The 27,945-nt window shown below is 41.0% G+C and overlaps 2 protein-coding genes across 2 annotated transcripts in view; both read right to left on the bottom strand.

The window, feature by feature from the left end:
* ZNF558 (zinc finger protein 558) overlaps positions 1-27,945 on the bottom strand; it is a 386,595-nt gene that overhangs the window by 342,038 nt on the left and 16,612 nt on the right. The window contains exon 3 of the mRNA XM_049881363.1: positions 27,621-27,705. Coding sequence (XP_049737320.1) covers positions 27,621-27,650 — 30 coding nt within the window. The 5' untranslated portion in view covers positions 27,651-27,705. The remainder of the gene's footprint in view (positions 1-27,620; positions 27,706-27,945) is intronic.
* Positions 185-27,626, bottom strand: LOC126074012 (zinc finger protein 883-like). Its single transcript, XM_049881351.1, has 4 exons — positions 27,461-27,626; positions 5,768-5,894; positions 3,963-4,113; positions 185-3,564 (listed from the first exon to the last, which is right to left on the bottom strand). Exons 1-4 carry the CDS (start codon positions 27,461-27,463, stop codon positions 1,926-1,928), a joined length of 1,920 nt encoding a protein of 639 aa, XP_049737308.1. The 5' UTR covers positions 27,464-27,626; the 3' UTR covers positions 185-1,925.

Below are 27,945 nucleotides of genomic sequence, written 5' to 3'. Positions count from 1 at the left end.
TCCATGTAAACGCTGCTACTCAAACCCCCATTTGAGAGAGGGGCACTCAGTGCAATGATTTTGTATTAAAACATATGGTGCAATCCTGAATCTGCTAAAACCAATGCTGTGCACACAAGAAAGGATGAAAGGAATAATGAAAAACTTCAAGAATAGTGTGATTTTAACAAAAATACAAACACTACTTATCAAAATTCATGCCATAGGACTGAAAGTGGACTTAGAGTGATTATTTTCACCTTAATGTTTACATCAGAAAATAGAGAGTAGAAATTAATGCATAAGGCAGTGGTAAATTCCGTATTTCTAACTTTCTGAGATTCTTCCACTGATGTGCATCAGAAGGGAAATGCTGTGAAGGCTTTATTACAAAACTTAGTCATAGGGTCTCTCCAGTGTGTCAGGTCTCATAGGTGACCTGAAGAAGTGACACAGCAGTCTTCAATCACCTTTTACATTAATGCAATCAATCCAGTCACAAGTTCCTGCAGAATGGAAAAACATGTGTAGATGTTCCTAGGTATATTACATTTACATGATGTCTCTCCTGTGTGACTGACTTCTCATATGTTCAGTAGGGTTAATTAGTGAAGGGTTTTCATATGCATGAATTCAAAAGTCTTTGAAAGTATGGGGAGGCAAACAAAATTTGTCCCACATTCCTTATAGTTACATGGTTTTTCTGCCATGTATCTTCTTTTAGGTTTGGGAAAAAGAAGAGGGATGAAAGCTATCCAATATTTCTTAAACCTACATTGTTTCTCTCCAGTATACCTACTCAGATGTGTTCCGAGTTAAGTAAAACATCTGAAGAGTTTTCCATGTTCCTTAGATACACAAGGACTCTCTCCACTGTGACTGGAAACTCTGGTGGCATAGTGGTTAAGAGTTGGGCTGCTAACCAAAAGGTCGCAGTTCAAATCCACCAGGTACTCCCTGGAAACCTTATGGGGAAGTTCTACTCTGTCCTATAGGGTCTCTATGAGTCGGAATTGACTCCAGGGCAATGGGTTTGGATTGTTTTTTTGCACAGAGGAAAAGGAATAACTAAAGACTTCTCACATTCCTTACATTCATAAGGCTTCTTTTCACTGACTTCTTTTGGGTTCTGTGAGATAAGAGGTACGAGTAATAGCTTTCTCACATTCCTTATATTCATGTCTCCATTGTGAGTTTACTGAGAGTCAGTAAGGACTGAGGAGTGAATACTTTCCCATATTCCTTATATTCAAAAGTCCTCTCTGCAATGTGAGTTTAACGTGTCTAGTAAGGATGTTTGTTGTTGTTGTTGCTAGGTGCTGTCGAGTTGGTTTTGACTCTTAGCAACCCTATGTACCACAGAACAAAACACTGCCCAGTCCTGCACCATCATCACCATCATTATGTTTGAGCCCACTGTTGCAGCCACTATGTCAATCTATCTCGTCAAGGGTCTTCCTCTTTTTCGCCGACCCTCTACCAAGCACGATGTCCTTCTCCAGGGACTGTTTCTCCCAATAACATCTCCAAAGTACGTGAGACAAAGTTGCACCATCCTTGCTCCCATGGAGCACTCTGGCTGTATTTCTTCCAGGACAGATTTGTTTGTTCTTCTGGCACTCCACAGTATAATCAATATTCTTTGCCAACACCATAATTCAGAGGCATCAATTCTTCTTTGGTCTTCCTTATTCATTGTCCAGGTTTCACATGCATATGAGGTGGCTGAACATTATCATGGTTTTGGTCAGGCGCACCTTAGTCCTCAAAGTGACATCTTTGCTTTTTAACACTTTAAAGAGGTCTTTTGCAGATCTGCCCAATGCAAATGAGGGGTCACTGAAGGCTTTCCCATTCCGTAATTCCTAAGTTCCCTCTCCACTGTGTATTCTCATACGTTTGTGAGGTCTTAGGAATCACTAGGGGCTTTCCCACATTCCTTAAATTCATAAGGCCTTCCTGTGAGTTTTTAAATGAATAGTGAGGGATGAGGGACGACTGAAGACTTTCTTGCATTCTTCACATTCAAAATGCTTCTCTCTAGTGTGAGCTCTTACATGTGTAGCGAGAGCTGAGGAATAACTAAAGGCTTTTCCACATTCCTTACAGCCATAAGGCTTCTCTCCACTGTGAACTCTTCTATGTGTCGCGAGAGCTGAGGAATGATTAAAGGATTTTCCACATTCCTTACATTCATAAGGCTTCTCTCCAGTGTGAATTCTTGTATGTGCAACGAGGGCTGAGGAAAAATAAAAGGCTTTTCCACATTCCTTACATTCATAAGGCCTCTCTCCACTGTGAGTTCTTCTATGTTTAGTGAGGGATGATGAACAACTAAAGGCTTTTCCACACTGCTTACATTCATAAGGCCTCTCTCCACTGTGAGTTCTTATATGTTGACTGAGGGTTGAGTAATCGCTAAAGGCTTTCCCACATTCCTTACATTCATAAGGCCTCTCTCCACTGTGAGTTCTTATATGTCTAGTAAGGGATGAAGAAAAACTAAAGGCTTTTCCACACTCCTTACACTCATAAGGCTTCTCTCCACTGTGAGTTCTTATATGTTTAGTGAGGTATGAAGCCCGACTGAAGGCTTTCCCACATTCCTTACATTCATAAGGCCTCTCTCCACTGTGCGTTCCTGCATGGCTAGTTAGATGGGAGGACTGACTAAAGGTTTTTCCACATTCCTTACATTCATAAGGCTTTTCTCCACTATGAGTTCTTATATGTTGAATAAGGGATGCGTAATTGCTAAAGGTTTTCCCACATTCCTTACATTCATAAGGCCTTTCTCCACTGTGAGTTCTTATATGTCTAGTGAGGCACGAGGAACTACTAAAGGCTCTCCCACATTCCTTACATCCATAAGGCTTCTCTCCAGTGTGAACTCTTATATGAGTAGCAAGGGTTGAGGAATGACTAAAGGCTTTTCCACATTCCTTACATTCATAAGGCTTCTCTCCAGTGTGAACTCTTATATGTGAAGTTAGTGCTGAGGACTTACTAAAAGCTTTCTCACATTCCTTACATTTGTAAAGCCTCTCTCCACTGTGAGTTCCTATATGTATAATGAGGGATGAGGAATGACTGAAGACTTTGCCACATTCTTTCCATTCATAAGGCATTTCTCCATTACGAAATTTTTTATGTAAAAGGTGTGATGAGGGATAGGTTTTCCAACATTCTTTACATTCATGCTTACAACCTCTCACATGCGTTTGAAAAGATGAGAAACTACAGAAATCTTTCTTACGTTTGTTACATTCATAGGGTTTCTCTCCAAGGGGGGCTGTCACCTTACATTTATAGGGTTTCCCTTCAATAAGGGTTTTTACAGGACTGCTTAGGTCACAGGGACAACTGAAGGCTTCTCTATACTTCTTGTATTGATAAATATTACAACCAGAGGGAGATCTGATATGATGCTTAAGTGATGAGTAGTTGATGAAGGATTCATGGCATTCAGAAGAATTTACAACAGTAGGAGTTCTTTTGAACACAGTAAGATTTGAAATCCGTCTGAAAGTTTTTCCACCTTGATTTTCTTCATTACTTTCAAGGAGGTTCTTTACCATAGGCTTTCTGTGAAAAATAGGCAGCATGCTGTTAGGATTAAATTTGGTCCTATTTCACCATTACCGAACACAGTAAATGTTTATGGTATTTGCCCTAAGTTGCCTCATGTTTCATATGTTAAATCATCTGGCAGAGAGACTACCATTACTGTCACAGTGTTTCCAAAATACAAGGTTTTCTGATAATTGTGTACAAATGAAATATATTTCAAATATTCAATATTTAACTCATATGAAAATATATTGTGAAAATTCTGTGAACATACAATTTTACAACTAGTTATATATATACGTACATATATATAAAAAAAATTTTTTAATATATACATATATATAATTTTAATGTCACGACACCATAAGATTTCCTCATGAGGCACTGCTCTCTCTCATGTGAGTGACACTCACCTCAAACGTCTCCCCTGATTTTTATGGTCATCTTCAATGCCATGCAATCTGCAGATATCTCCTAAGATGGAGGACGAAGTGTCACTCTTCACGAATTCCACTACTAGATATTCACTGGATAACTTCGCTCCATCACTAAGGTTTTGAGAAACTGACCCAATGATTGAAGTTGAGATTCACAATATGAAATAAAAAGGGAAGCAATTATTAGGAGGAAAAAAAAGGGAAGCTGTGAACAAAGAAAGAATGACTCATTTGGCTGTTTCACATCTTTGGCCATAGTCAAAAAGCAATTTTCTAGGAAATACTTCCTTGAAGATTGAGTGTGACAGCAGGGTTTCAAACTGTTTAAAACTAGATCAGTCATGGCTGCAGAAGCAAAACTGGAAGAGACTCAAATTTTTTAAATTTCAGTGAATCAGGATAATGACTGGAATGGAAAAAAATATGGGTCCAAGCCCTGAAATGGGAGACTCAGAAGAGGTGTAGTGAGCCTGATATGGGAGGTTGGATTACTGGCTCGACTGCATAGTGACACACATTCAAAGTGGCGTGTCTGGCTGCCACTTTTAAGCAGGGCACCGTGTTTCCAACTCTGTTCAAAATCTGATGGGCCAGGGATTTGGTTGCCACACAACTCAAAGGCTGCCCTTGTTTTCTAAGAGGGAGATGAAGTTTCTACCAGGGTTTCGACCTGTAATTTTTCCCATTTCACTTATTGTCCTGGCTTACCAAAATTTAAAAAATGTCAGTCTATTCCAAACCCACTGCCATCGAGTCGATCCCAACTCATAGCGACCCTATAGGACAGAGCAGAACTGCCCTGTAGAGTTCCCAAGCAATGCCTGGTGGATTTGAACTGCCGACCTTTTGGTTAGCAGCCGTAGCACTTAACCACTACGCCACCAGGGTTTCCGTAATTAGGAAAGTACAAATATATTGGATATATTGCACATGTAACATGGAAATGCTCAATGTACATTTAAGAAAAAAAAAGAGGAAGATGTTTCTCCAACACAGATGTGAGAGGTTTGATAAAAGTAAGAAAAGTAAGCTTAAGCCCGTGAAGTTCAGTCTCCTCAACTCAAAATATCGACTTTTTCTAACTGATTTATTCAAATTTAATTCCCTGCATGCAGGGCTGGTCCTTCAATGCATTCTTGCCTTCCTGGTGCTCCCTGACATAGTGGTTCTGGAGGTCCTATGCCCACTCTCCTCAAATCTTTTTCTTGCTTTTCTGGGAGAACAAATAGGTCTAGATGATATGATGCTCATAGAGAGGGCAGTATCATGAGGGAAAACAGTGAAGAGCAATGAGCACTTCCCTGACACTGAAACAATACTCTGGCCATCGGAGTCTCTGGAGATCGGCAGGTGTGAATGTATCTGCAGCAAAATAATCATGTCTAACTTGGCAGTGGGTAACTTGGAATAAACACAGTAAAAACTTTTTATAAGGTCCCAAAACACAAGTCTCCTCTCTGTGCCATAACATACTGCCCAAGTCAATTCTCACACTACAACACTAAAAGAGTCTCAAGGCTTTTAACAAGAGAAATAAACAGGCAGTTTAATGTAGAGACCTTATGTTCAGGGGGAACCACGACATTTAAGATCCATAGATGAAATGACTACAAGTGTCCTGTGAATCAGAATAAACTCGACGGCAACAAGTTTGGTTTTGGTTTTTGGTCCTGTTTAACAATACCTTCCCATTCTGCAGCCCAAATATTGGAGCAAGGTTGACAAGTATCATATATGTGCTCACTAAATCATAATAACAACAAAAATGACACCACACTTACCTACTGAGGCCAGGTTTCTGAAGGTCTCCATCATCACATCTTTGTACAGTTTCCTCTGCGCAAGATCCAGCAAGGCCCACTCTTCCTGGGTAAACTCCACGGCCACATCCTCAATGACCACTGAGTCCTAAAACACCCCATATATTCTGATTCAGCAAGATATATTATGTACTCCAATGTATGCGAAAGGATGGGTGAAGCTGACAGTCCTGGGGAACTGAGAATTTATAGTAATCTGACACAAGGTTTTGTGTTCTTCCAAGATCTAATCTAGGCTTTAGGCATCAGCCTTATTCCACCTCTGCCTACATTCCCTTCCTGGCTGATTGCATCCTGTGTCACAGATTTAACAATACTCCAACACACTGATCTCTCTCTACACTTTGTGACCAAATCCAGTCTTATTCTCTCTGTCTTTATGAACTAAAACACTCAGAGCACATACCAGAAATTAGAAAAATGTTCTAGAAAAGGGCATCTTACATCCACATTCAGATCAATTCCTTGTAAAAAACCAAGCCCAAAGAAACCAATTTCACCTCCTTCCACAAGACCCAAGAGAACTCTCAAAAAAAATATGAGTCACCCAGTGAAAGCAGGATGAGTTATTAACATCTAGGAAACACTGTAAGACTTGTAACTTTTCCTTTTGCCCCTCACCAGTCATGGGAAGCCCAGGGTCCCACACTAACAAACTGGTAACTCAAGGTCCTGAGACGCTCATATTTTCTTGAAGAATTCCAAGCGATGTGGAGGTAATAGGATGCCTACTAAAAGTAGTATATTATTTTGGGGAATTATATATTTTTACATGTCTGTCACCTATTTTTCAGTAATTCGGTAGTTGCACTGTCTTCTTCTTTGCCCTTTCATGGGTTCAGGCAAGGGCACTGAAAAGTTAATTGGAGCTCAGGTAAGAGACATGAAACATGAGAATTAAGATCTCCTCAAAATTCGGGAACCGATGCTGAGGTACCGCAATTTTAGTGAACACTCCCGTCAACATACACCTAAACACCCGTATGAACACGTTCTAATGTTATAAGACAAACAGCCCTCTCTCTGCAAGAACCTGAATAGCATGTCCTTGTGTCTGCTGACCGTGAAAAGACGTTAAGATTGCCATTTTGTAGTGAGTGGGCAACATGATGAATGTCATCAATGTCAATGAATTATTGCTGAATTGCCAAATATTTTGTAATATGTATTTTTTCTACACACACAAAAATCATTTTGTAAACGGGTTAATCGAAATGCAGAGGGATCCTCTGTGAATCGGAGAAAAGAGACACTTACATGTCAACCTTCTAAAGGCTCCACGCCAACATTTTTTGACATGTGCAGCCCCTGGAAGGCACACAAGCATGACTACATAAAACCCTGACCACTGGCATCCCCTAAGTTGTAGGACTGGCCTCCACAAATCAGTATCAATCCACTGGTTTCCCAATGTAGTGAGAAAAGGCTGCTACACTGCACTTCTGATGCTAAACATGGACTGAACAACAGAACAGCTGTATAATAGGAAGGCTCTTCACGTCAGGGCAGGTGGTGAAGTGAGATGCCTGGGTCATCTCTAATCAATCCTGGTATGATAGTGTCACAGTAAACGTCAATCCAGGGCCAAAATTCAAGCCTCCTCCACTGCAGACTGAAGTTGTCAAGGATTTCATTTTACTTGGATCCACAATCAACACCCGTGGAAGCAGCAGTCAAGAAATCAAACAACGCATTGCATTGGGTAAAACTGCTAAGGACCTCTTTAAAGTGTTGAAAAGTGCCTCACCCAAGCCATGGTATTTTCAATTGCATCACATGCAAGTGAAAACTGGACAATGACTAAGGAAGACTGAAGAATTGATGCCTTTGAATTGTGCTGCTGGCAAAGAATACTAAATATACCATGGACTGCCAAAGAAGAAACAAATCTGTCTTGGAAGAAGTACAACCAGAATGCTCCTTAGAAGCAAGGACGGTGAGACTGCGTCTTACCCACTTTGGACATGTTGTCAGCAGGGATCAGTCCCTGAAGCAGGACATCATGCTTGGCAAAGTACAGGGTCAGCAGAAACAGGAAGACCCTCAACGAGGTGGACTGACACAGTGGCTGCAACAACGAGCTCAAGCATAACAATTGTAAGGATGGCAAAAGACCCGGGCAGTGTTTTGTTCTGTAGCACATAGGGTCCCGTGAATCAGAACCAAGTCAAGGGCACCGAACAACATGTAATCCTAGTTGCTCTCCCACCGATGAGTCAGCACATTTGTCCTCTCCACTCTGTATCCCTCATGTCCATTCAGCCAGTTCCCATCTTCCTCTGACTTCTCATCTCTCCTCCAGACGGGAACCGCCCACATACTCTCATGTGTCCACTTCAGCCAAGAAGTTCACTCCTCACCAGCCTCATTTTTTTGTCCTATAATCCAGACCAATCCCTGTCTGAAGAGTTGGCTTTGGAACGGTTCCAGTCTTCAGCTAACAGAAGGTCTAGGGACCTCTGGGGTCCTTCTAGTCTCAGTAAGACTATTAAGTTGTCTTTTTGTGAGAATTTGAGGTCTGCATCCCATCGTTCTAGTCCATCAGGGATTCTCTGCTGTGTTCCCTGTAAGGGCAGTCACCGGTTGTAGCTGGACACCATTTAGTTCTTCTGGTCTCAGGCTGATGTAGTCTCTGGTTTATGTGGTCCTTTCTGTCTCTTGGGCTCATAATTACATTGTCTTTGGTGTTCTTCATTCTCCATTGCTCCAGGTGGGTTAAAATCAATTGATGCATCTTAGAGGGCTGCTTCCTAGAGTTTAAGACCCCAGGGGCCACTCACCAAAGTGGAATCAGAATGTTTTCTCAATACATTTTCTTACGCCAGTTGACCTAGATGTCCCCTGAAACCATGGTCCCGAGACCCCTACTCATGTTAGGCTCTATTCAGGAAACTTCTTTGCTTTTAGTTTGGTCCAGTTGTGCTGACCTCTCCTGTATTGTGTGTTGTCTTTCCCTTCAACTAAAGGAGTTCTTGTCTACTATCTAATGAATACCCCTCCTCTACTTCCCTCCCCACCCTGCAACCATGTAAGAACATTTTCTTCTGTGTTTAAATTATTTCTTTAATTCTTATAATAGTAGACTCATACAATATTTGTCCTTTTGCAACTAATTTCACTCAGCATAATGCCCTACAGATTCCTCCATGTTATGAGACATCTGGATTCATCATTATTCTTATTGTTGCATAGTATTCCATTGTGTGAATATGCCATAATTTATTTACCCACTCATCCATTGATGGGCACCTTGGTTACCTCCATCTTTTTGCTATTATAAACAGTCCTGCAATGAACATGGGTGTGCATGTATCTGTTTGTGTGAAGCTCTTATTTTTCTAGGACATGCTCCAACGAGTGGGATAGCTGGATCATATGGTAGTTCTATTCCTAGCTTTTTAAGGAATCACCAAATCGATTTCCAAAGTGGCTGTACCATTCTACATTCCCACCAGCAGTGTATAAGTGTTCCAGCCTCTCCACAACACCTCCAACATTTATTATTTTGTGTTTTTTGGATTAATGCCAGCCTTGTTTGGATTAATGCCAGATGGTATCTCATTGGAGTTTTGATTTGTATTTTTCTAATGGCTAATGAATGTGAGCATTTCCTCATGTATCTGTTAGTTGCCTGAATGTCTCCTTTGGTGAAGTGCCTGTTTATATTCTTTGCCCATTTTTAATGGGGTTATTTGTCTTTTTATTGTTGAGTTTTTGCAGTATCATGTAGATTTTAGAGGTCAGACGCTGATCAGAAATGTCACAGCTAAAAAATTTTCCCACTCTGCAGGTAATCTTTGAAAAAGAAGTCTTTGGATAAGCATAGGTGCTTGATTTTTAGGAGCTCCCTGTTATCTAGTCTATCTTCTGGTATTTGTACATTTTTAGTAATGTTTTGTATACTCTTTATGGCATGTATTAGGGCTCCTAGCATTGTTCCTATTTTTTCTTCCATGACCTTTATCGTTTTAGACTTTATATTTAGGTCTTTGATCCATTTTGAATTTTTCTGCATGGTGTTAGGTATGGGTCTTGTTTCCTTTTTTTGCAGATGGATATCCAGTCATGCCAGCACCATTTGTTAAAAGAGACTGTCTTTTCCCCATTTAACTGCATTTGGGCCTTTGTCAAATATCAGCTGCTCATATGTGAATGATTTATGTCTGGATCCTCAATTGTGTTCCATTAGTCTGTGTACCTGTTGTTGTACCAGTACCAGGCTGTTTTCACTACTGTGGAGGTATATAAAATCAGGTAGTGAGAGGCCTCCCACTTTGTTCTCTTTCAGTAAATGTTTACTTATCCAGGGTCTCTTTCCCCTCCATATGAAGTTGGTGATTTGTTTCTTCATCTCATTAAAAAATGTCACTAGTATTTGGATTGGGATTGCACTGTATCTATAGAACACTTTGGGTAGAATAGACATTTTGACAATGTTGAGTTTTCCTATCTACGAGCAAGATGTGTTTTTTCTTGCAGTAGTGTCTTATAGCTTTCTTTTATAGGTTTTATACATCTCTGGTTAGATTTATTCCTAAATATTTTATCTCCTTGGGGCTACTATAAATAGTATTCATTTGGTGATTTCCTCTTCGACGTTCTCTTTGTTGGTGTAGAGGAATCCAACGATTTATGTATATCTTGTATCCTGATACTCCATTTAACTCTTCTATTAGTTTCAGTAATTTCTTGAGGGTTCTTTAGGGTTTTCTGTGTGTACAATCATATCATCTGCAAATAGACCAATTTGGGTACCCTTTTTTTTTTTTTTATCTAGCCTAATACCTCTGGCTAGGACCTCCAGCACAATCTGAGTAAGAGTGAGGGTAAAGTGCATGTGTTCTCAGGGGGAATGCTTTAAGTCTCTCTTCATTTAGGATGATGCTGGCTGTTGGCTTTGTATATACATGCCCTTTATTATGTTGAGGAATTTCCCTTCTATTCCTATTATGCTGAAAGTTTTTTATCATGAATGGGTGTTGGACTTTGTCAAACGCCTTTTCTGCATCAATTAATAAGATGAAGTGGTTCTTGTCTTTTATTTATGTAATGGGTGACAATGATTGTCTAATGTTCAATTATACCTGCATACCTGGTATGAATCCCTCTTGATCAAGGTGAAATTTTTTTTTTTGATATGTTGTTGCGTTCTGTTGGCTAGAATTTTGTTGAGGAGCTTTGCATCTATGATCATGAGAGATACTGGTCTGTGGTTTTCTCTTTTTGTGATATCTTTACCTGATTTGGGTATTAGGGTTATGCTGGTTTCATAGGAATAGTTTGGGAGTATTCCACCTTTTTCTATAACTCTGGCTAGGACCTCCAGTACAATTTGAGTAAGAGTGAGGGTAAAGTGCATGCGTTCTCAAGGGGAAAGCTTTAAGTCTCTCCATCTAGGATGATGCTGGCTGTTGGCTTTGTATAAATGCCCTTTATTATGTTGAGGAATTTCCCTTCTATTCCTATTTTGCTGAAAGTTTTTATCATAAAATACCTTTAGTAGTAGTGACGTTAACTCTTCTCTGAAAGGCTGGAGAATTCTCCAGTGAAGCCATCAGGGCCAGGGCTTTTTTTTTTGTTGGAAGTTTTTTTTTTAATTACCTTTTCAATCTCTTCTTTTGTTATGGGTTTATTTAGTTATTCTAAATTTGTGTTAGTTTAGGTAGTGTTTCTAGAAATTCATTCATTTCTTCTAGGTTTTCAAATTTACAGTAGTGTCTTATAGTTTTCTTGCATTTTATTTTGATGTGTACGATAGTTTATCTCCCTTGTGCTTATCTTATTTACCTGTATTTTTCTAAATTTAAACCTAACTTTTATTTCTTTATATCACTTTATCTCCCCCTTCATATGGAAGATCTTTGACTACATTTCTTAGTCCCTCTTTATTGTTTTAATGTGGTCTTTTTTTACATAATAACATCACTGTTACCCTGTTTTGAGCATTTAAAAAAATTTTTTATTGTGCTTTAAGTTTACAAACCAAGTCAGTCTCTCACACAAAAACTTATATACACTTTGCTACATAATCCCAATTGCTCTCCCCCAATGAGACAGCCTGCTCCCTCCCTCCACTCTCTCCTTTCGTGTCCATTTCACCAGCTTCTAAATGCCTCTACCCTCTCATCTCCCCTCCAGGCAGGAGATGCCAACATAGTCTCAAGCATCCACCTGATCCAAGAAGGTCACTCCTCACCAGAATCCCTCCCAACCCACAGTCCACTCCAATCCTTGTATGAAGAGTTGGCTTTGGGAATGGTTCCTGTCCTGGGCCAAGAGAAGGTCTGAGGCCCATGACCACCGGGGTCCTTCTAGTCGCAGTCGGACGATTAAGTCTGGTCTTTTTATGAGAATTTGGGGTCTGCATTCCATTGCTCTCCTGCTCCCTCAGGGGTTCTCTGTTGTGTTCCCTGTCAGGGCAGTCATCGGTTGTACCCGGGCACCATCTGGTTCTTCTGGTCTCAGGCTGATGTAGTCTCTGGTTTCTGTGGCCCTTTCTGTCTCTTGGGCTCATAATTACCATGCGTCCTTGGTGTTCTTCATTCTCCTTTGCTACAGGTGGGTTGAGACCAATTGATGCATCTTTAGATGGCTGACTGCTAGCATTTAAAACCCCAGACACCACTCGGTTTTGAGCATTTTTTAAAATCTTGATTTATTTTTTGATTTCCCTGTCTGGGTTGACTTCTGATTGCTCTGCCTAGTGTTCTAGTCTTGGGTTGATACCTGATACTATTGATTTTCTAACCAAAGAAGTCCCCTTAGGATTTCTTATAGTTTTGGTTTGGTTTTTATGAATTCCCTAAAATTCTGTTTATCGGGAAATGTCCTGATTTCACCTTCATATTTGAGAGACAGTTTTGCTGGATATATGATTCTAGGCTGGCAATTTATTTCCTTCAGTTCTTTATATAAGTCATCCCATTGCCTTCTTGCCTGCGTGGCTTCTGCCAAGTAGTCTGAGCTTATTCTTATTGGCTCTCCTCTATAGTTGACTTTACGTTTATCCCCAGTAGCTCTTAAAATTCTCCTTTATATTTCGTTTTGGCAAATTTGATTATATGTCTTGGTGATGTTCTTTTAACATCTACGTTATGTAGAATTTGATGAGCATCTTGAATAGGTATCTTCTCAACTTTCACGATATCAGGGAAGTTTTCTGCCAACAAATCTTCAACAATGCTCTCTGTATTTTCTGTTATCCCTCCCTGTTCTGGTACTCCAATCACTCGTAGATTATTTCTTTTGATAGAATCCCACATGATTCTTAAGGTTTCTTCATTTTTTAAATTTCTGTTATCTGATTTTTCTTCAAATATATTAGTGCCAAGTGCTTTAACTTCAGGTTCAGAAATTCTGCCTCCAACTTGCTCAAATCTGCTTCTCTGACTTTCTGTTGTCTGCTTCTGGAATATTATTGTTAATCTCCTGAATTTCTGATTGCTGTCTACGGATTTTTCCAGCTTATTAAATTTTTCATTATGTTCCTGAATAATCTCTCTAATTTCTTCAATTGCTTTATGTGTGTGTTCCTTGGCTTGTTCTGCGTATTGCCTCATTTCCTTCCTGATGTCTTGAAGGGTTCTGCATACTAATCGTTTGTATTCTGCCTCTGGTAATTCCAGGAAGGCACCTTCATCTAGAAGATCCCTGGATTCTTTGTTTTGAGAGCTTGTTGAGGTGATCATGGTCTGTTTCTTTATGTGACTTGATACTGACTGTTGTCTTCGAGCCATCTATAATTTATTGTATTAGTTTATTTTATGTTTGCTTACTGTGTCATAACTTCTTGCTTTGTTTTCTTTTGAAACGCCCAAATAGGTTGCTCGAGTGAGCTCACTTGATTATTTTCGCCTTTGGAGCTCTGACGTCCTGTCCCCAGATGACTAGAGCTGTTATCAGGTGTATCGGTCTAGGAGTCCATTCACTTTTCTTGTATGAATTCAGCTCAGGTGCTCAGGTAGCAGAAACCCTGGTGACACAGTGGGTAAGTGCTACAGGTGCTAATCAAGAGGTCGGCAATTCAAATCCACCAGGCAGTCCTTGAAACTCTATCGGGCAATTCTACTGTCCTATAGGATCGCTGAGTCGGAATCAACTCATTGGCAGTGGTGGGCTTGGTCCGGGTAGCTGATCATGAAGTGTGTGGTACAGGCACTGTCCTACAGTCTTAGAGGGGCAGGGGCAATTGGTGTAGGTACTGGTATCTGGTTACAGCAGGAGGCCACACCCTGAACAAGGCCGGGGGCTGAGAATCATCCCCCACATATCTCTGAGGAAAGCATGTCCCTGTTCCCCAGAGTGTACAGGTTGGTGTGTTCTGCACCGGACCACTGGCAGCCAATGTTTTTGGTTGTAAGGACTGGGAGGTACCAGTTATCCTTGGACCCCTGTCATGGGTGGCTGGGTGACCTGAATGGAACTTCCAGTCCTTAGGCCCCTGATGTGGGTAGGTGAGGATCCTATTTAATAGGCAAAGCAATGTCAAACATCAAACACCCCCCTCTCCGCCACACAGCTGAATAACGGTTGGAGTCTGCCAACAAGGGCCTATTCTCCTGAAATAGGCCCACACAGGTCCATACAGAGGGGGAAGGTACTCAAAGTCCACAGACCATTTAAGCCTAGACAGGAGCAGCTTCTGTCCTGAGGTTCCCCGGTTAGTGGAGCTGGCAAATTATCTTTTACCCCAACTGCAAATTTATACCTTCTCCAAGGCTGGGAGGATGGCTCTAGGCACTCAACAGGGCCTACCTCAGGCCCAGGGAAGTCAGCCACTGAAGCCAGCTTGGGAGCAGGGGAGGTGGGGCATGGTAAAATATACGCAATTACTTAGCTTTTGTCAAGAGTGCCATTCTTCTCTGGTTCCGGAGGTGTGAGTAGGCTGTGTGGCTGGTTGCTTCTCCCTGAGGAAACTGCAGCCAAACATTAGTACCAGCCCACCACTGCCGCTCCCGGGAATGGTGCCTGAGGGCTCCCCGCAATTCAAGTCTGGTAACTCCTCTTCACTTCTGAACCATCTCTTCCTCCCCCTGCCCCCAAGTTCATTCTTTAAGCTTGCCTTTGATGTTCAGGGCTCCTACTTGATCATAAAAATACTCGTTTCCCTTTTTTTTTCAAGTCTTTGTTGTAAAGTGGGCTCCCTGAAACCATCTGTCTATTCTGCCATCTTAAAAAAAAAAACCATCTGCCATCTTGGCTCCACCTTATAGTTTTCTTCGAACAGATCTTTTACATCTCTGCTCATATTTAGAATTTTTCATAGTAATCTGATACGAATCTTTTAATTTCAGTTGGGTCTGTTGTGATATCGCCTATCTCATTTCTTATTCGGGTTATTTTCTCCCTCTCCTGTTTTTCTTTTGTTTGGCCAATGGTTTACTGATTTTGTTAATTTTTTCAAAGAACCAGCTTTTGGTCTTCTTAACTCTTTCAACTGTTTTGCTGTTCTCTATTTATGGAAACCCTGGTGGCACAGTGGTTAAGTGCTACAGCTGCTAACCAAAGGGTCGGAAGTTCAAACCCGCCAGGCACTCCTTGGAAACTCCATGGGGCAGTTCTACTCTGTCCTATAGGGTTGTTATGAGTCGGGATTGACTCGATGGCACTGGATTTGGTTTTTTATTTCATTTAATTCTGCTCTAATTTTTATTATTTGCTTTTTCTGGTGCCTGAGAGTTTCTTTTGTTGCTCTTTTTATTTGTTCAAATGTAGGGATAGTTCTTTGATTCTGGCCCTTTCTACTTTTTGTATGTGTGCATTTATTGCTATAAGTTGACCTCTGACCGTTACTTTAGCTGCATCCCAAAGGTTCTGATAGGAAGTTTTTTCATTCTCATTGGATTCTATGAATTTCTTTATTCTGTCCTTAATTTCTTCTATAAGCCAGACATTTCTAACCAAGGTGTTGTTCAGTTTCCAAGTGTTTGATTTCTCTTACCTGCTTTTTTTGTTATTGATTTCTACTTTTATGACTTTATGGTCAGTGAAGATGCTTTGTAATATGTAGATGTTTTGGATTCTATTAAGGTTTGCTTCATGATCTAGCATGCGGTCTGTTCTAGAGAATGTTCCATGTGCGATGGAAAAGAAAGTACACTTGGCTGCTGTTGGGTGGAGTGTCCTGTATATTTCTACGATCTTCCATGTGTTTACTGAGGTCCTTTCTGGATGTTCTGTCTTTCACCAAAGGTGGTGTGTTGAAGTCTCCTACTATTATTGTGCAGCTATCTCACTTTTCAGTGTTAGAGTTTGTTTTATGTATCTTCAAGCCCTGTCGTTGGCTGAGTATTTAATATGGTTATATCCTCCTGGTATATTGTCCCTTTAATCATTATACAGTGCCCTTCCTTATCCTTTGTGGTGGATTTGACTTTAAAGTCTATCTTGCCAGAAATTAATATTGCCACTCCTGCTCTTTTTTGATTGTTGTTACCTTGATATTTTTCCATCCTTTGATTTTTTTGTTTGTGTCTTTAATTCTAAGGTATGTCTCTTTTAAGCACATGTAAATGGATCATGTTTTTTATCCATTCTGCTACTGTCTGTCTCTTTATTGAACATTTAGTCCATTTATATTCAGCATAATTATGGATAGGTATGAGTTTATTGCTGTTGTTTGGATGTCTCTTTTTGTGGGTTGACAGTTTTTTTCCACTTAATTTTTTGTATTGAGTTGTTTTTCGTTATATAGTCTTTTCCTCTTTTTCATTGTTGTTGATTTTGTTTTTGCTGAGTCCTTTTGTTTTTCTTTTATTTTATTTTGATGTGTAGGACTGTTACTCCCCTTTGTGGTTACCTTAATATTCACCCCATGTTTCTAAATTTAAACCAAACTTTTATTTCTTTGTATCATCTTGATTTCCTCTCCATATGAAAGATCTATATTTTTAGTCCCTCTTTACTGATTTATCGTTGTCGTCTTTTACATAATGACATTGCTGTTCCCGTTTTGAGCATTTTTTTATCTTGATTTGTTTTTGTGATTTCTTGCTCTGTCCTGTGTTCTAGTCTTGGGTTGATAACCAATGTTGTTGTTTTTGTAACCAGAGAACTCCCTTTAATATTTCTTGTAGGTTTGGTCTGGTTTTTGCAAATTCCCTCTGTTTATCTGGAAATGTCCTAATGTCGCCTTCATATTTCAGAGACAGTTTTGGTGGATATGTGATTCTTGGCTGGCAATTTTTTTTTCCTTCAATGCTTTATATATATATCAGCCCATTGCTTTCTTGCCTGCATGGATTCTGCCACGTGGTCCAAGCTTATTCTTAATGATTCTCCTTTATAGGCGACTTTTCATTAATCCCTTGCCACTCTTAAAACTATCTTTGGTTTTAGCAAGTTTGATTATGTCTTGGTGACTTTCTTTTGGGATCTACCTTACGTGGGGTTCAAGGAGCATCTTGGATAGGTATCTTCTCATCTTTCATGATATCAGGGAATTTTTCTGCCAACAAATCTTCAACAATTCTCTCTGTATTTTCTGTTCTCTCTCCCTGTTCTGGTACTCCAATCACTCACAGGCTATTTCTCTTGATAGAGTCTCACGTGATTCTTAGGGTTTATTTTTTTTAATTCTTTTATCTGATTTTTCATCTAATATACTGGTGCCAAATTTTTAGGTTCAATCTCACTAATTCTGACTTCCATTTCCTCAATTCTGCTCCTCTTTCTATTGAGTTGTTTAACTCTGAAATTTTACTGCTAACCCTCTGAATTTCTGATTGCTGTCTATGGATTCTTACAGCCTTGTGCTCTTAAATAACCTTCTTAATTTCCTCAACTGCTTTATCTGTGTATTCCTTGGCTTGTTCTGCATTTTGCCTGATCTCCTTCCTGATCTATTGAAGAGTTCTGTATACTAATCTTTTACATTCTACCTCTGGAAATTCTAGGAATACCTCTTCGTCCAGAAGATTTCTTGATTCTTTGTTTTGAGAGCCTGTTGAAGCGATCATGGTCTGGTTCTTTATGTGATTTGATACTGACTGTTGTCTCCAAGCCATCTATATGTAACTGTATTAATTTACTTTATGTTTGATTACAATATCTGAGCTTCTTGCTTTGTTTTCATATGCCCAAATAGGCTGCTTGAGTGTGCTAGCTTATTTCCTACTTTGGAAGCTCTAATGTTCTGTCACCAGATGGGTAGAGCTGTTATCACTTATACGAGTCTTGGAGGCCAATCACTTTTCTTGTATGGATTCACCTCAGGTGTTCCGGTAGTTGGTCACCAAGTGTGTGGTATGGGCTCAGTTCTACAGTCTCAGGGGGACAGGGGTGACTGGTGTAGGCACAGGTATCTGGCTGCAGCAGGGGGTTATGCTCTGAGCAATGCAGGGGGCTGACAACCATCCACCGAGTGTCTGTGAGGAAAGCGCGTTCCTGTTCCCTACAGTACACAAGTGGATGGGTTCTGTACCCAGGCCATGGGTATCCGATGGTTTTGATTGTAAGGACTGGGAGGCACCACTTATCCTTGGATCTCTGCTGCGGGTGGCTAGGTGGAATGAGTGGAGCCACTAGTCCTCAGACCGCTGCTTTGGGTAGGTGAGGACCATGTTAACAGGCAGCGCAGTGTCCAATGTCAAAAACCCACCTCTCCACCACACAGCTGAAACAGCTGGAGTCAGATCTCAGGCACATACACCATTGCAGTCTACCAATAAGGACCTAAGCCTTTGAAAAGGGGCCGTACAGGTCCACACAGAGGTGAAAGGCATTCAAAGTCCACGGACCGTTTCTACCTGGACAGGAACCACTTCTGCCCTGAGTTCCTAGCTTAGGGGAGCCAGCAGATTATTTTTTCCCATAATTGTTGATTTATTCCTTCTCCAAGGCCAGGAGAATGGCTCAGGACATGCAGCAGGACCTATCTCAAGCCAAGGGAAATCAACAGCCATTGAAACCGGCTTGGGGTGCGGGGGACACAGTAAATTAGACACGAGTACTTATTTGCTGCCGAGAGCGCTGCTCTTATCCAATTCTGGAGGCGTGAGTAGACTGTATGACTTGCTGTCTCTCCCTAAGGAACCTGTGTCCTGAATGCTACCCCAGCCCTGCCACAGTTGCACCAGGGGATCATGTCTGAGGGTTGTGGATTCCTGCCAAGTGAGGTCCGGCAACTCCTCGACACTTCTGAACCATCTCTCCCTGCCCCTGCAGCTCAGTCTGATTTCCTAAATTTGCCTTTGATGTTCAGGGCTCCTAGCCTGTCATATATATAATGACTTCACTTGTTTTTTTGGGTCTCTACTGTAAGAGTGATCACCAGGAGCATCTGACTACTCCACCATCTTGGCCCCATCTCCCATTATTATTACCGTATTATTATGTTCCAACACTTGTGTGTCAGTTTATCGAACTACAGTCGTTTGCATGTTGCTGTGGGGCTGAAGCCATGCCACTGGTATTTCAAATACCAGCAGAACAGTTTTCAGAGGAGCTTCTATGCAAAGACAAACTAGGAAGGAGCAGGCAATCTACTTCTTAAAAAACTGGCCAGTAAAAACATTCTAAATAGCAGCGGAACAGTGTTAGATTAGTGCTGGAAAATGGGCCCACTTGAAATACAACTATTTAAGAGCTGCCTCCTCAAAGTAAAGTCAACCTTAATAATGTGGATGGAGTAAAGCTTTAGGGAACTTCATTTGCTGATGTGGCACAACCCAAGATGAAAACAGCTGGGAACATCCATTAATAATCAGAATGTAGACTGCACAAAGTATGAATCTAGGAAAATTGGAAGTCATCAAAAATAAAACAGAATGCATAAACATCAATATCCTAGGCCACAGTGAGATGAAATGGCCTGGTACTGACCATTCTGAATATGCCAGGGATGACAAATTAAGGAGAAATGGCTTGCATTTATTGTCAGAAAGAACATTTCAAGATCAATCCTGAAGTACAACACTGTCAGTGACAGGATAATATCCATATGCCAACAAGGATGTAGGATGGCACAGGACCAGGCAATGTTTCATTCTGTTCTACCCAGGGTCACTATGAGTCAGAACCGACTCGATGGCACCCAATAACAACAACTCAAGAAAGACCAGTTAGTATGACTATTATTCAAATTACGCACCAACAACTGATACCACAGATGAACAAACTGAAGGTTTGTACCAACTTTTTGCCAACTGAGATTGATCAAACACGCAATAAACATGAATTGATAATTACTGATGATTAGAATGCGTAAGTTGAAAACAAAGAAGAAGGAAAAGTAATTGGAAAATACAGCCTTGGCGATTGAAACAATGTCGGAGATTGCATGATAGAATTTTGCAAGACCAACGATTTATTCATTGCAAATACCCTTTTTAACCAACCATGATTGTATAGGTGGGCCTCATCAGATGGAATACACAGGAATCAAACTGACTACATCTGTTGAAAGAGACAATGGAAAGGCTCAGTATCATCAGTAAGAACAAGCCAGGGGCCGACTGTGGAACAGACCATTAATTGCTCATATGCAAGTTCAAGTTGAAGCTGAAGAAAATTAGAAGTCTATGAGAGCCAAAGTACAACCTCGAGTACAATCCACCTGAATTTAGGGACCATCTCAAGAACAGATCTGATGCACCAAACACTAACGACCAATGACCAGATGAGTTGTGGAAGGACATCATACCTGAAGAATGGAAGAGGTCATTAAAAAGACAGGAAAGAAAGAAAAGACCAAAATATATGTCAGAAGAGACTCTGAAACTTACTCTTCAAAGGAGAGTAGCTAAATGGAAAGTAGAAAATGATAAAGTAGAAGAACTGAACAGAAGACTTCAAAGGGTGGCTCAAGAAGACAAACTAAAGCATAATGAAACGTGTAAAGACCTACAGTTAGAAAACCACATGGGAAGAACAAGCCCAGCATTTCACAAGTGGAAAGAACTAAAGAGAAAATTCAAGCCTTGGGTTGCAATATTTAAGGATTCAACAGGTAAAATTATGAGTCAGAATTGACTTGACAGCATTGGGTTAGGTTTGGGTTTTGGGTTACAGGTAACATACTGAATGACACAGGAAGCATCAAGAGAAAATGGAAGAAATACACAGAGTCACAGTATCAAAAAAACTAGTTTATGTTCAACCATTTCAAGAGGTAGAATATGATCAAGAACGGACGGTAAGAAAGGAAGAAATCCAAGCTGCACTGAAAGCACTGGTGAAAAACAAGGATGCAGGATTTGACAGAACATCAATTGAGATGTCTTAAAAAATGGACGCAACACTGGAAGTACTCACTTCTCTATGCCAAGAAATTTGGAACACAGCTACCTGGCGAACTGAATGGGGAGATCCATATTTGTGCCCATTCCAAAGAAAGGTGATCCAACAGGATGTGGAAATTATCAAACCAAATCATTAATATAACAAACAAGTAAAACTTTCCTGAAGACAATTTCTAAGCCATTGCAGCAGTACATTGACAGGGATCTGCCAGAAGTTCAAGCTGCATTCACAAGAGGACGTGGAACAAGGGACATCACATCTGGTATCAGGTGGATCTTGGATGAAAGCAGAGAATACCAGAAGGATGTTTACCTGTGTTTTATGACTATGTAATGGCATTTGACTGTATAAATCATAACAAATTTCGGAAAACGTGAAGAATGGGAATTCCACAAAACTTAATTGTGCTCGCATGGAACCTGTACACAGACCTAGAGGCAGTCATATGACAGAAAAAGGGGATACTGCACGGTTTAAAATCAGGAAAGGTGTACATCATTTCATCATACTTACTTAATATGTATGCTGACCAAATAATCCGAGAAGCTGGACTGTATAAAGAATGCAGCATCAGGATTGGAGAAAGACTCATTAACAACCTGCAATACGCAGTTGATACAACCAGGCTTGCTGAAAGTGAAGAGGACTTGAAACACTTATTTATGAAGATCAAACACTACAGCCTTCAGTACAGATTACACTCAACGGGACCAACAAGCAACATCACAATAAATGCAGAAGAGATTACAGCTGTCAAGGATTTCATTCCACTTGGATCCACAATCAAAACCACTGAAAGCAGCAGACCAAAAATCAAATGACGCAGTGTTGTTCTTGTTAGGTGCCGTCGAGTAGGTTCCAACTCACAGCAACCCTATACACAACAGAACAAAACACTGCCTGGTCGTTCGCCATCCTTAAAATTGTTGTTATGCTTCAGGTCATTATTGCAGCCACTGTGTCAATCCATCTCGTTGAGGGTCTTCCTCTTTTCTGCCGACACTATACTTTCCTAAACATGATGTCCTTCTCCAGGGACTGATCCCTCCTGACTTCTTCCAAGACAAACTTGTTCATTCTTTTAGCAGTCCATGGTATATTCAATATTCTTCACCAACAGCACAATGCAAGGGCATCAATTCTTCCTTATCCATCATCCAGCTTTCACATGCATGTGATGCAATTGAAAATACCATGGCTTGGGTCAGGCGCACCTTAGACTTCAAGGTGACATCTTTGCTCTTCAACACTTTAAAGAGGTCCTTTGCAGCAGATTTACCCAATGGAATGCATATTTTGATTTCCTGACTGCTGCTTCCACAGCTGTTGATTGTGCAGCCAAGTACAATGAATCCTTGACAACTTCCATCTTTTCTCAGTTTAGCATGGTGTTGCTCATTGGTCCAGTTGTGAGGATTTTTGTTTTCTTTATGTTGAGGTGTAATCCATACTGAAGGCTGTGGTCTTTGATCTTCATCAGTAAGTGCTGCAAATCCTCTTCACTTTCAGCAAGCAAGGTTGTGTCATCTGCACAATGCAGGTTGTTAATGAGAAGTCCTCCAATCCCGATCCCCGTTCTTCTTCATAGAGTCCGGGTTCTCGGATTATTTGCTCAGCATACAGATTGAATAGGTATGGTGAAAGAATACAACCCTGATGCACACCTTTCCTGACTTTAAACCAATCAGTATCCCCTTGCTCTGTCTGAACAACTGCCTCTTGATCTATGTAAAGGTTTGTCATGAGCACAATTAAGTGTTCTGGAATTCCCATTCTTTGCAATGTTATCCATAATTTGTTATGATCCACACAGTCGAATGCATTTGCATAGTCAATAAAACACAGGTAAACATCCTTCTGGTATTCTCTGCTTTCAGCCAGGATCCATCTGACATCAGCAATAATATCCCTGGTTCCACATCCTCTTCTGAAACCAGCCTGAATTTCTGGCAATTCCCTGTCAAAATACTGCTGCAGCTGTTTTTGAATGATCTTCAGCAAAATTTTGCTTGTGTGTGATATTAATGATATTGTTCTATAATCTCCACATTAGGTTGGATCACCATTCTTGGGAATAGGCATAAATATGGATCTCTTCCAGTCAGTTGGCCAGGAAGCTGTCTGCCATATTTCTTGGCATAGACGAGTGAGCACCTCCAGCGCTGTATCTATTTGTTGAAACATCTCAATTGATATTCCTTCAATTCCTGGACCCTTGTTTTTCGTCAGTGCCTTCAGAGCAGCTTGGACTTCTTCCTTTGGTACCACTGGTTCCTGATCATATGCCACCTCTTGAAATGGTTGAACATCAACTAATTCTTTTTGGTATAATGACTCTGTGTAGTCCTTCCATCTTCTTTTGATGCTTCCTGTGTCGTTTAATATTTTCCCCATAGAATCCTTCACTATTGCAACTCGAGGCTTGAATTTTTTCTTCAGTTCTTTCAGCTTGAGAAACACCAAACACTTTCCTCTCTTTTGGTTTTCCATCTCCAGCTCTTTACACATGTCATTATAATACTTTGCGTTCTCAAGCCACCCTTTGAAATCTTCTGTTCAGTTCTTTTACTTCATCAATTCTTCCTTTTGCTTCAGTTGCTTGACATTCGAGAGCAAGTTTCAGAGTCTCCTCTGACATCCATCTTAGTCTTTTCTTTCCTGTCTTTTCAATGACCTCTTGCTTTCTTCATGGATGATGTCCTTGACGTCATTCCACAAATCGTCTGGTCTTCGGTCACTAGTGTTCAATGCGTCAAATCTATTCTTCAAAAGGTCTCTGAATTCAAGTGGGATATACTCAAGGTCATATTTTGGTTCTCGTGGACTTGCTCTGATTTTCTTCAGTTTCAGCTTGAACCTGCATATGAGCAATTGATGATCTGTTCCACAGTCGGCCCCTGGCCTTGTTCTGACTGACGATATTGAGCTTTTCCATTGTCTCTTTCCACAGGTGTAGTCAATTTGATTTCTGTGTGCTCCATCTGGTGAGGTCCATGTGTATAGTCGCCATTCATGTTCGTCAAAGAAGGTATTTGCAATGAAGAAGTCGTTGGTCTTGCAAAAGGTTATCATTTGATCTCCAGCATTGTTCCTAGCACCAAGGCCGTATTTTCCAACTACTGATCCTTCTTTGTTTCCAACTTTCGCATTCCAATTGCCAGTAATTATCAATGCATCTTGACTGCATGTTTGATCAATTTCAGACTGCAGCAGCTGATAAAAATCTTCTCTTTCTTCATCTTTGGCCCTAGTGGTTGGTGCATAAATTTGAATGGTAGTCATATTAACTGGTCTTCCTTGTAGGCGTATGGATATTATCCCATCACTGACAGCGTTGTACTTCAGGATAGATCTTGAAACATTCTTTTTGACGATAAATGCAACACCATTCCTCTTCAAGCTGTCATTCCCAGCATAGTAGACAATATGATTATCCGATTCAAAATGGCTAATACCAGTCCATTTCCGCTCACTAATGCCTAAGATATTGATGTTTATGCATTCCATTTCATTTTTTACAATTTCCAGTTTTCCTAGATTCATACTTCGTACATTCCAGGTTCCAATTATTAATGGATGTTAGCAGCTGTTTCTTCTCATTTTGAGTCGTGCCACATCAGCAAATGAAGGTCCCGAAAACTTTACTCCATCCACATCATTAAGGTCGACTCTACTTTGAGGAGGCAGCTTTTCCCCAGTCATCTTTTGAGTGCCTTCCAACCTGGAGGGCTCATCTTCCAGCACTGTATCAGACAATGTTCCACTGCTATTCATAAGGTTCTCACTGGCTAATGCTTTTCAGAAGTAGACTGCTGGGTCCTTCTTTCTAGTCTGTGTTAGTCTGGAAGCTCAGCTGAAACCTGTCCTCCATGGGTGACCCTGCTGGCATCTGAATACTGGTGGCATAGCTTCCAGCATCACAGCGACAGGCAAGCCCCCACAGTATGACAAACTGAAAGACGTGCAGGGGTGTCCAAAGTAAATGAGACACAATCTTACCATCCTTGCTTCTAAGGAGAATTCTGGTTGTACTTGGTTACAAGACAGATTTGTTCGTTGTTTTGGGAGTTCACGGTATATTCAAAATTCTTCGCCAACACCATAATTCAAAGGTATCAATTCTTCTTCAGTTTTCCTTATTCAATGTCCAGCTTTTGCATGCATATGAGGCAACTGAAAACGCCATGGCTTGGGTCAGGTGCACCTTAGTCCTCAAGGTGACATCTTAGCTTTTCAACACTTTTAAAGAGATCTTTGCTGCAGATTTTCCCAGTGTAATGCGTCTTTTGATTTCTTGACTGCTCCTTCCATGGGTGTTGACTGCTTCGAATGTGTGGATCATAACAAATTATGGGTAACATCGCAGAGAATGGGAATTTGGAACACTTAATGATACTCATGAGGAATCTGTACATGGATCGAGAGGCAGTTGTTTGAACAGAACAAGGGGATACTGCACGGTTTAAAATCAGGAAAGGTGTGTGTCAGGGTTGTATCCTTTCACCATACCTATTCAATCTGTGAGTTGGAATCGACTCGATGGCAGTAGGTTTGGTTTGGTTTGGTTATTCAACCTGCATACTGATAATCCGAGAAGCTGGACTCTATGAAGAAGAACAGGGCATCTAGATCAAAGGAAGACTCTTTAACAACCTGTGTTATGGAGATGATACAACCTTGCTTGCTGAAAGTGAATAAGACTGAAGGACTTACTGATGAAGATCAAAGACCAGAGTCCAGTATGATTTACACCTCACTAGAAAGAAAACAAAAATCTTCACAACTGGACCAATAAGGAACATCATAAATGGAGAAAAGATTGAGATTGTCAAGGATTTCATTTTCCTTGGATCCACAATCAACACCATGGAAGCAGCAGTCAAGAAATCAAAAGACTGCATTGGATTGACAGAGTGGCTGCAACAATGGGCTCACGCTTAACAACAATTGTGACAATGGTGTAGGGCTGGGCAGTGTTTCATTCTGTTGTACACAGAGTTACTATGAGTCAGAATCAACTCTACACCACCTAACAACAACAATATATTTGTGCAAATGGTAAAAATGTAAATTAGAACTCTCTTCCTAAACACAATGACCAGGGATATGAGCATCTGTACATCCATTTTATCTCAGTGAGGAGAATCTTTCTCAAATGGCTAATTTATTTAACACATTAGGGGGTTCTACGGTGACTTTTTAATTGAAATAGGAGTCTTTAAGCACCTTTTCAAGATTTAAGTCGGTTTTAGTGTAACTTTTACATCAGTTAAAATAGCTATTCCTCTGTGTTTGAGAAGTCTTATATCCAATTGAAAAATCCTCAGTAGATACACACAAAGTGATCTAGAAATTTTCTTCCAGTGGTGGAAACTCTAAACCCAAGAACTTAAACATACACATCTCATATGCTGAGATTCTCTAGCAAAAAAAAAAAAAAAAAACTTTAATTTTAGATTCTAGCAGTTGAAAATTATAGGGATTTAACACCAGCTCAAGGTACAGGCAGCCCTAGTGGGTCCGTGGTTAAAGCACTTGGTTCAAATCCATCAGCCATACTGTAGGAGAAAGATGTGGCAGTCTCCTTCTGTTCACATCCTTGGAAACCCCATGAGGCAGTTCTATAGTGTCGCTATTCGTCAGATTCAACTCCACAGCAATGGATTTGGTTTGGTTTGGTTTTTTGGCTCTGTACAGTTAGGTGGGAGGACAAAGACCTAGGCTGGGGATTCCTGGTTCTCACACGCCTGAGAAGCTCAAGGCAAACCCACTGGCAAAGAATAGGTCTGGAAACCCCACACAGAATCCAGCAGGACTCTCTCTCCCCAGCATCATCCCTTTGGTGACAATGTCATGAAAGCACCAAGCCCCACCCAGGACCCCATAAACAGAGTTAGGGCCTACCCCTACCAACTCTCTTCCCCCTTCTTTACCCATCACACAGAGTGAGAGCTGCAAGTATAACGTTAGACCTGCACTGAAAAGCCTACAGCACCCGGGGAAGCCAAGAACAATCTTCAGTGATGGGGCAACAATGGCCCAAGAGGGCCTGGGGCTCAGCCTCTTCAGCCAGAGCTGCTCCATCCACAGGCTCTGGTTAGGAGATCCTGTCATTAGCACAGAACACCAAGGACCAGGGTAGTGATGTTACTGCCCCAAGGTGCCAGCTCCAAGAGTCACATAAGGCAGGTGACCCCAGATATCCAATCCTTGAAAAACCATATACAGAAAGGGACCAGTGACAGTGCAGTAGGGCCTAGGATGCCTCCCAAGGCCAGTTGCTTGGCCTCCTGTGCCACCTTTTTACCTCACTGAGGAACCATAGGGGCCAGAGCACATAGCTGGTCCCCACACAATTCTTATCTAGCCTCACTCCGTTATGGCAAGAATAACCCAGTTCTCTGCAGTACTCACCATGTCCTTGCTCCAGCTTCTGGAGTCTAAAGTGAATATCCTCTCTGAGCCCAAGATGTCACTCGGGAAGAGGGATAGGAGTAGAAGTAGAGCCAACAGGCAGTTTGGAGGAAGATGAATGTTTGGTTCACACACCAGTCAGAGCAGTTGAAATCGTTACCTGTGATTTACAGACGTGCAACATGGTCATCCTAGGTCCCCAGGTGCCTACACTGGACTAGTTCTCCCTGCGTCATACCTGGGACCTGAAATGGAAGAAAAATAGGGGGAAGACAGGGTTGAGCAAAGAGGAAGTAACAGGTTCTTGGCCTTCAGCTCTTTCCCAGGGCAGGGCTTCCTCCTAGGCTCAAGGTAATGCTCCACTCTGACTGCATCTGCATTTAGGGCAGGTCAGCCTCCAGCCTTGCACACTTTCTTTCTTCACACAGCTCCCCAGGCCTCTTCCTTCTGGCAATAAGATCACAGATGGAGGAACTTACTCATCC

This window comes from Elephas maximus, chromosome 3 (genome assembly GCF_024166365.1).
Source record: "Elephas maximus indicus isolate mEleMax1 chromosome 3, mEleMax1 primary haplotype, whole genome shotgun sequence".
Classification (NCBI taxonomy): domain Eukaryota; kingdom Metazoa; phylum Chordata; class Mammalia; order Proboscidea; family Elephantidae; genus Elephas; species Elephas maximus.
Note: the sequence above shows the minus strand (reverse complement) of the source record. Positions and strands in the feature narration are given on the sequence as shown.

Bases quoted from the DNA above. Each gene is read 5' to 3' on its own strand.
- LOC126074012 (XM_049881351.1), bottom strand. The intron at 4,114-5,767 runs GTAAGTGTGGTG...TCATTGGGTCAG, and splicing joins CAGAAACCTGGCCTCAGTAG to TTTCTCAAAACCTTAGTGAT. The intron at 3,565-3,962 runs GTGAGTGTCACT...TATTTTTCACAG, and splicing joins AATCAGGGGAGACGTTTGAG to AAAGCCTATGGTAAAGAACC.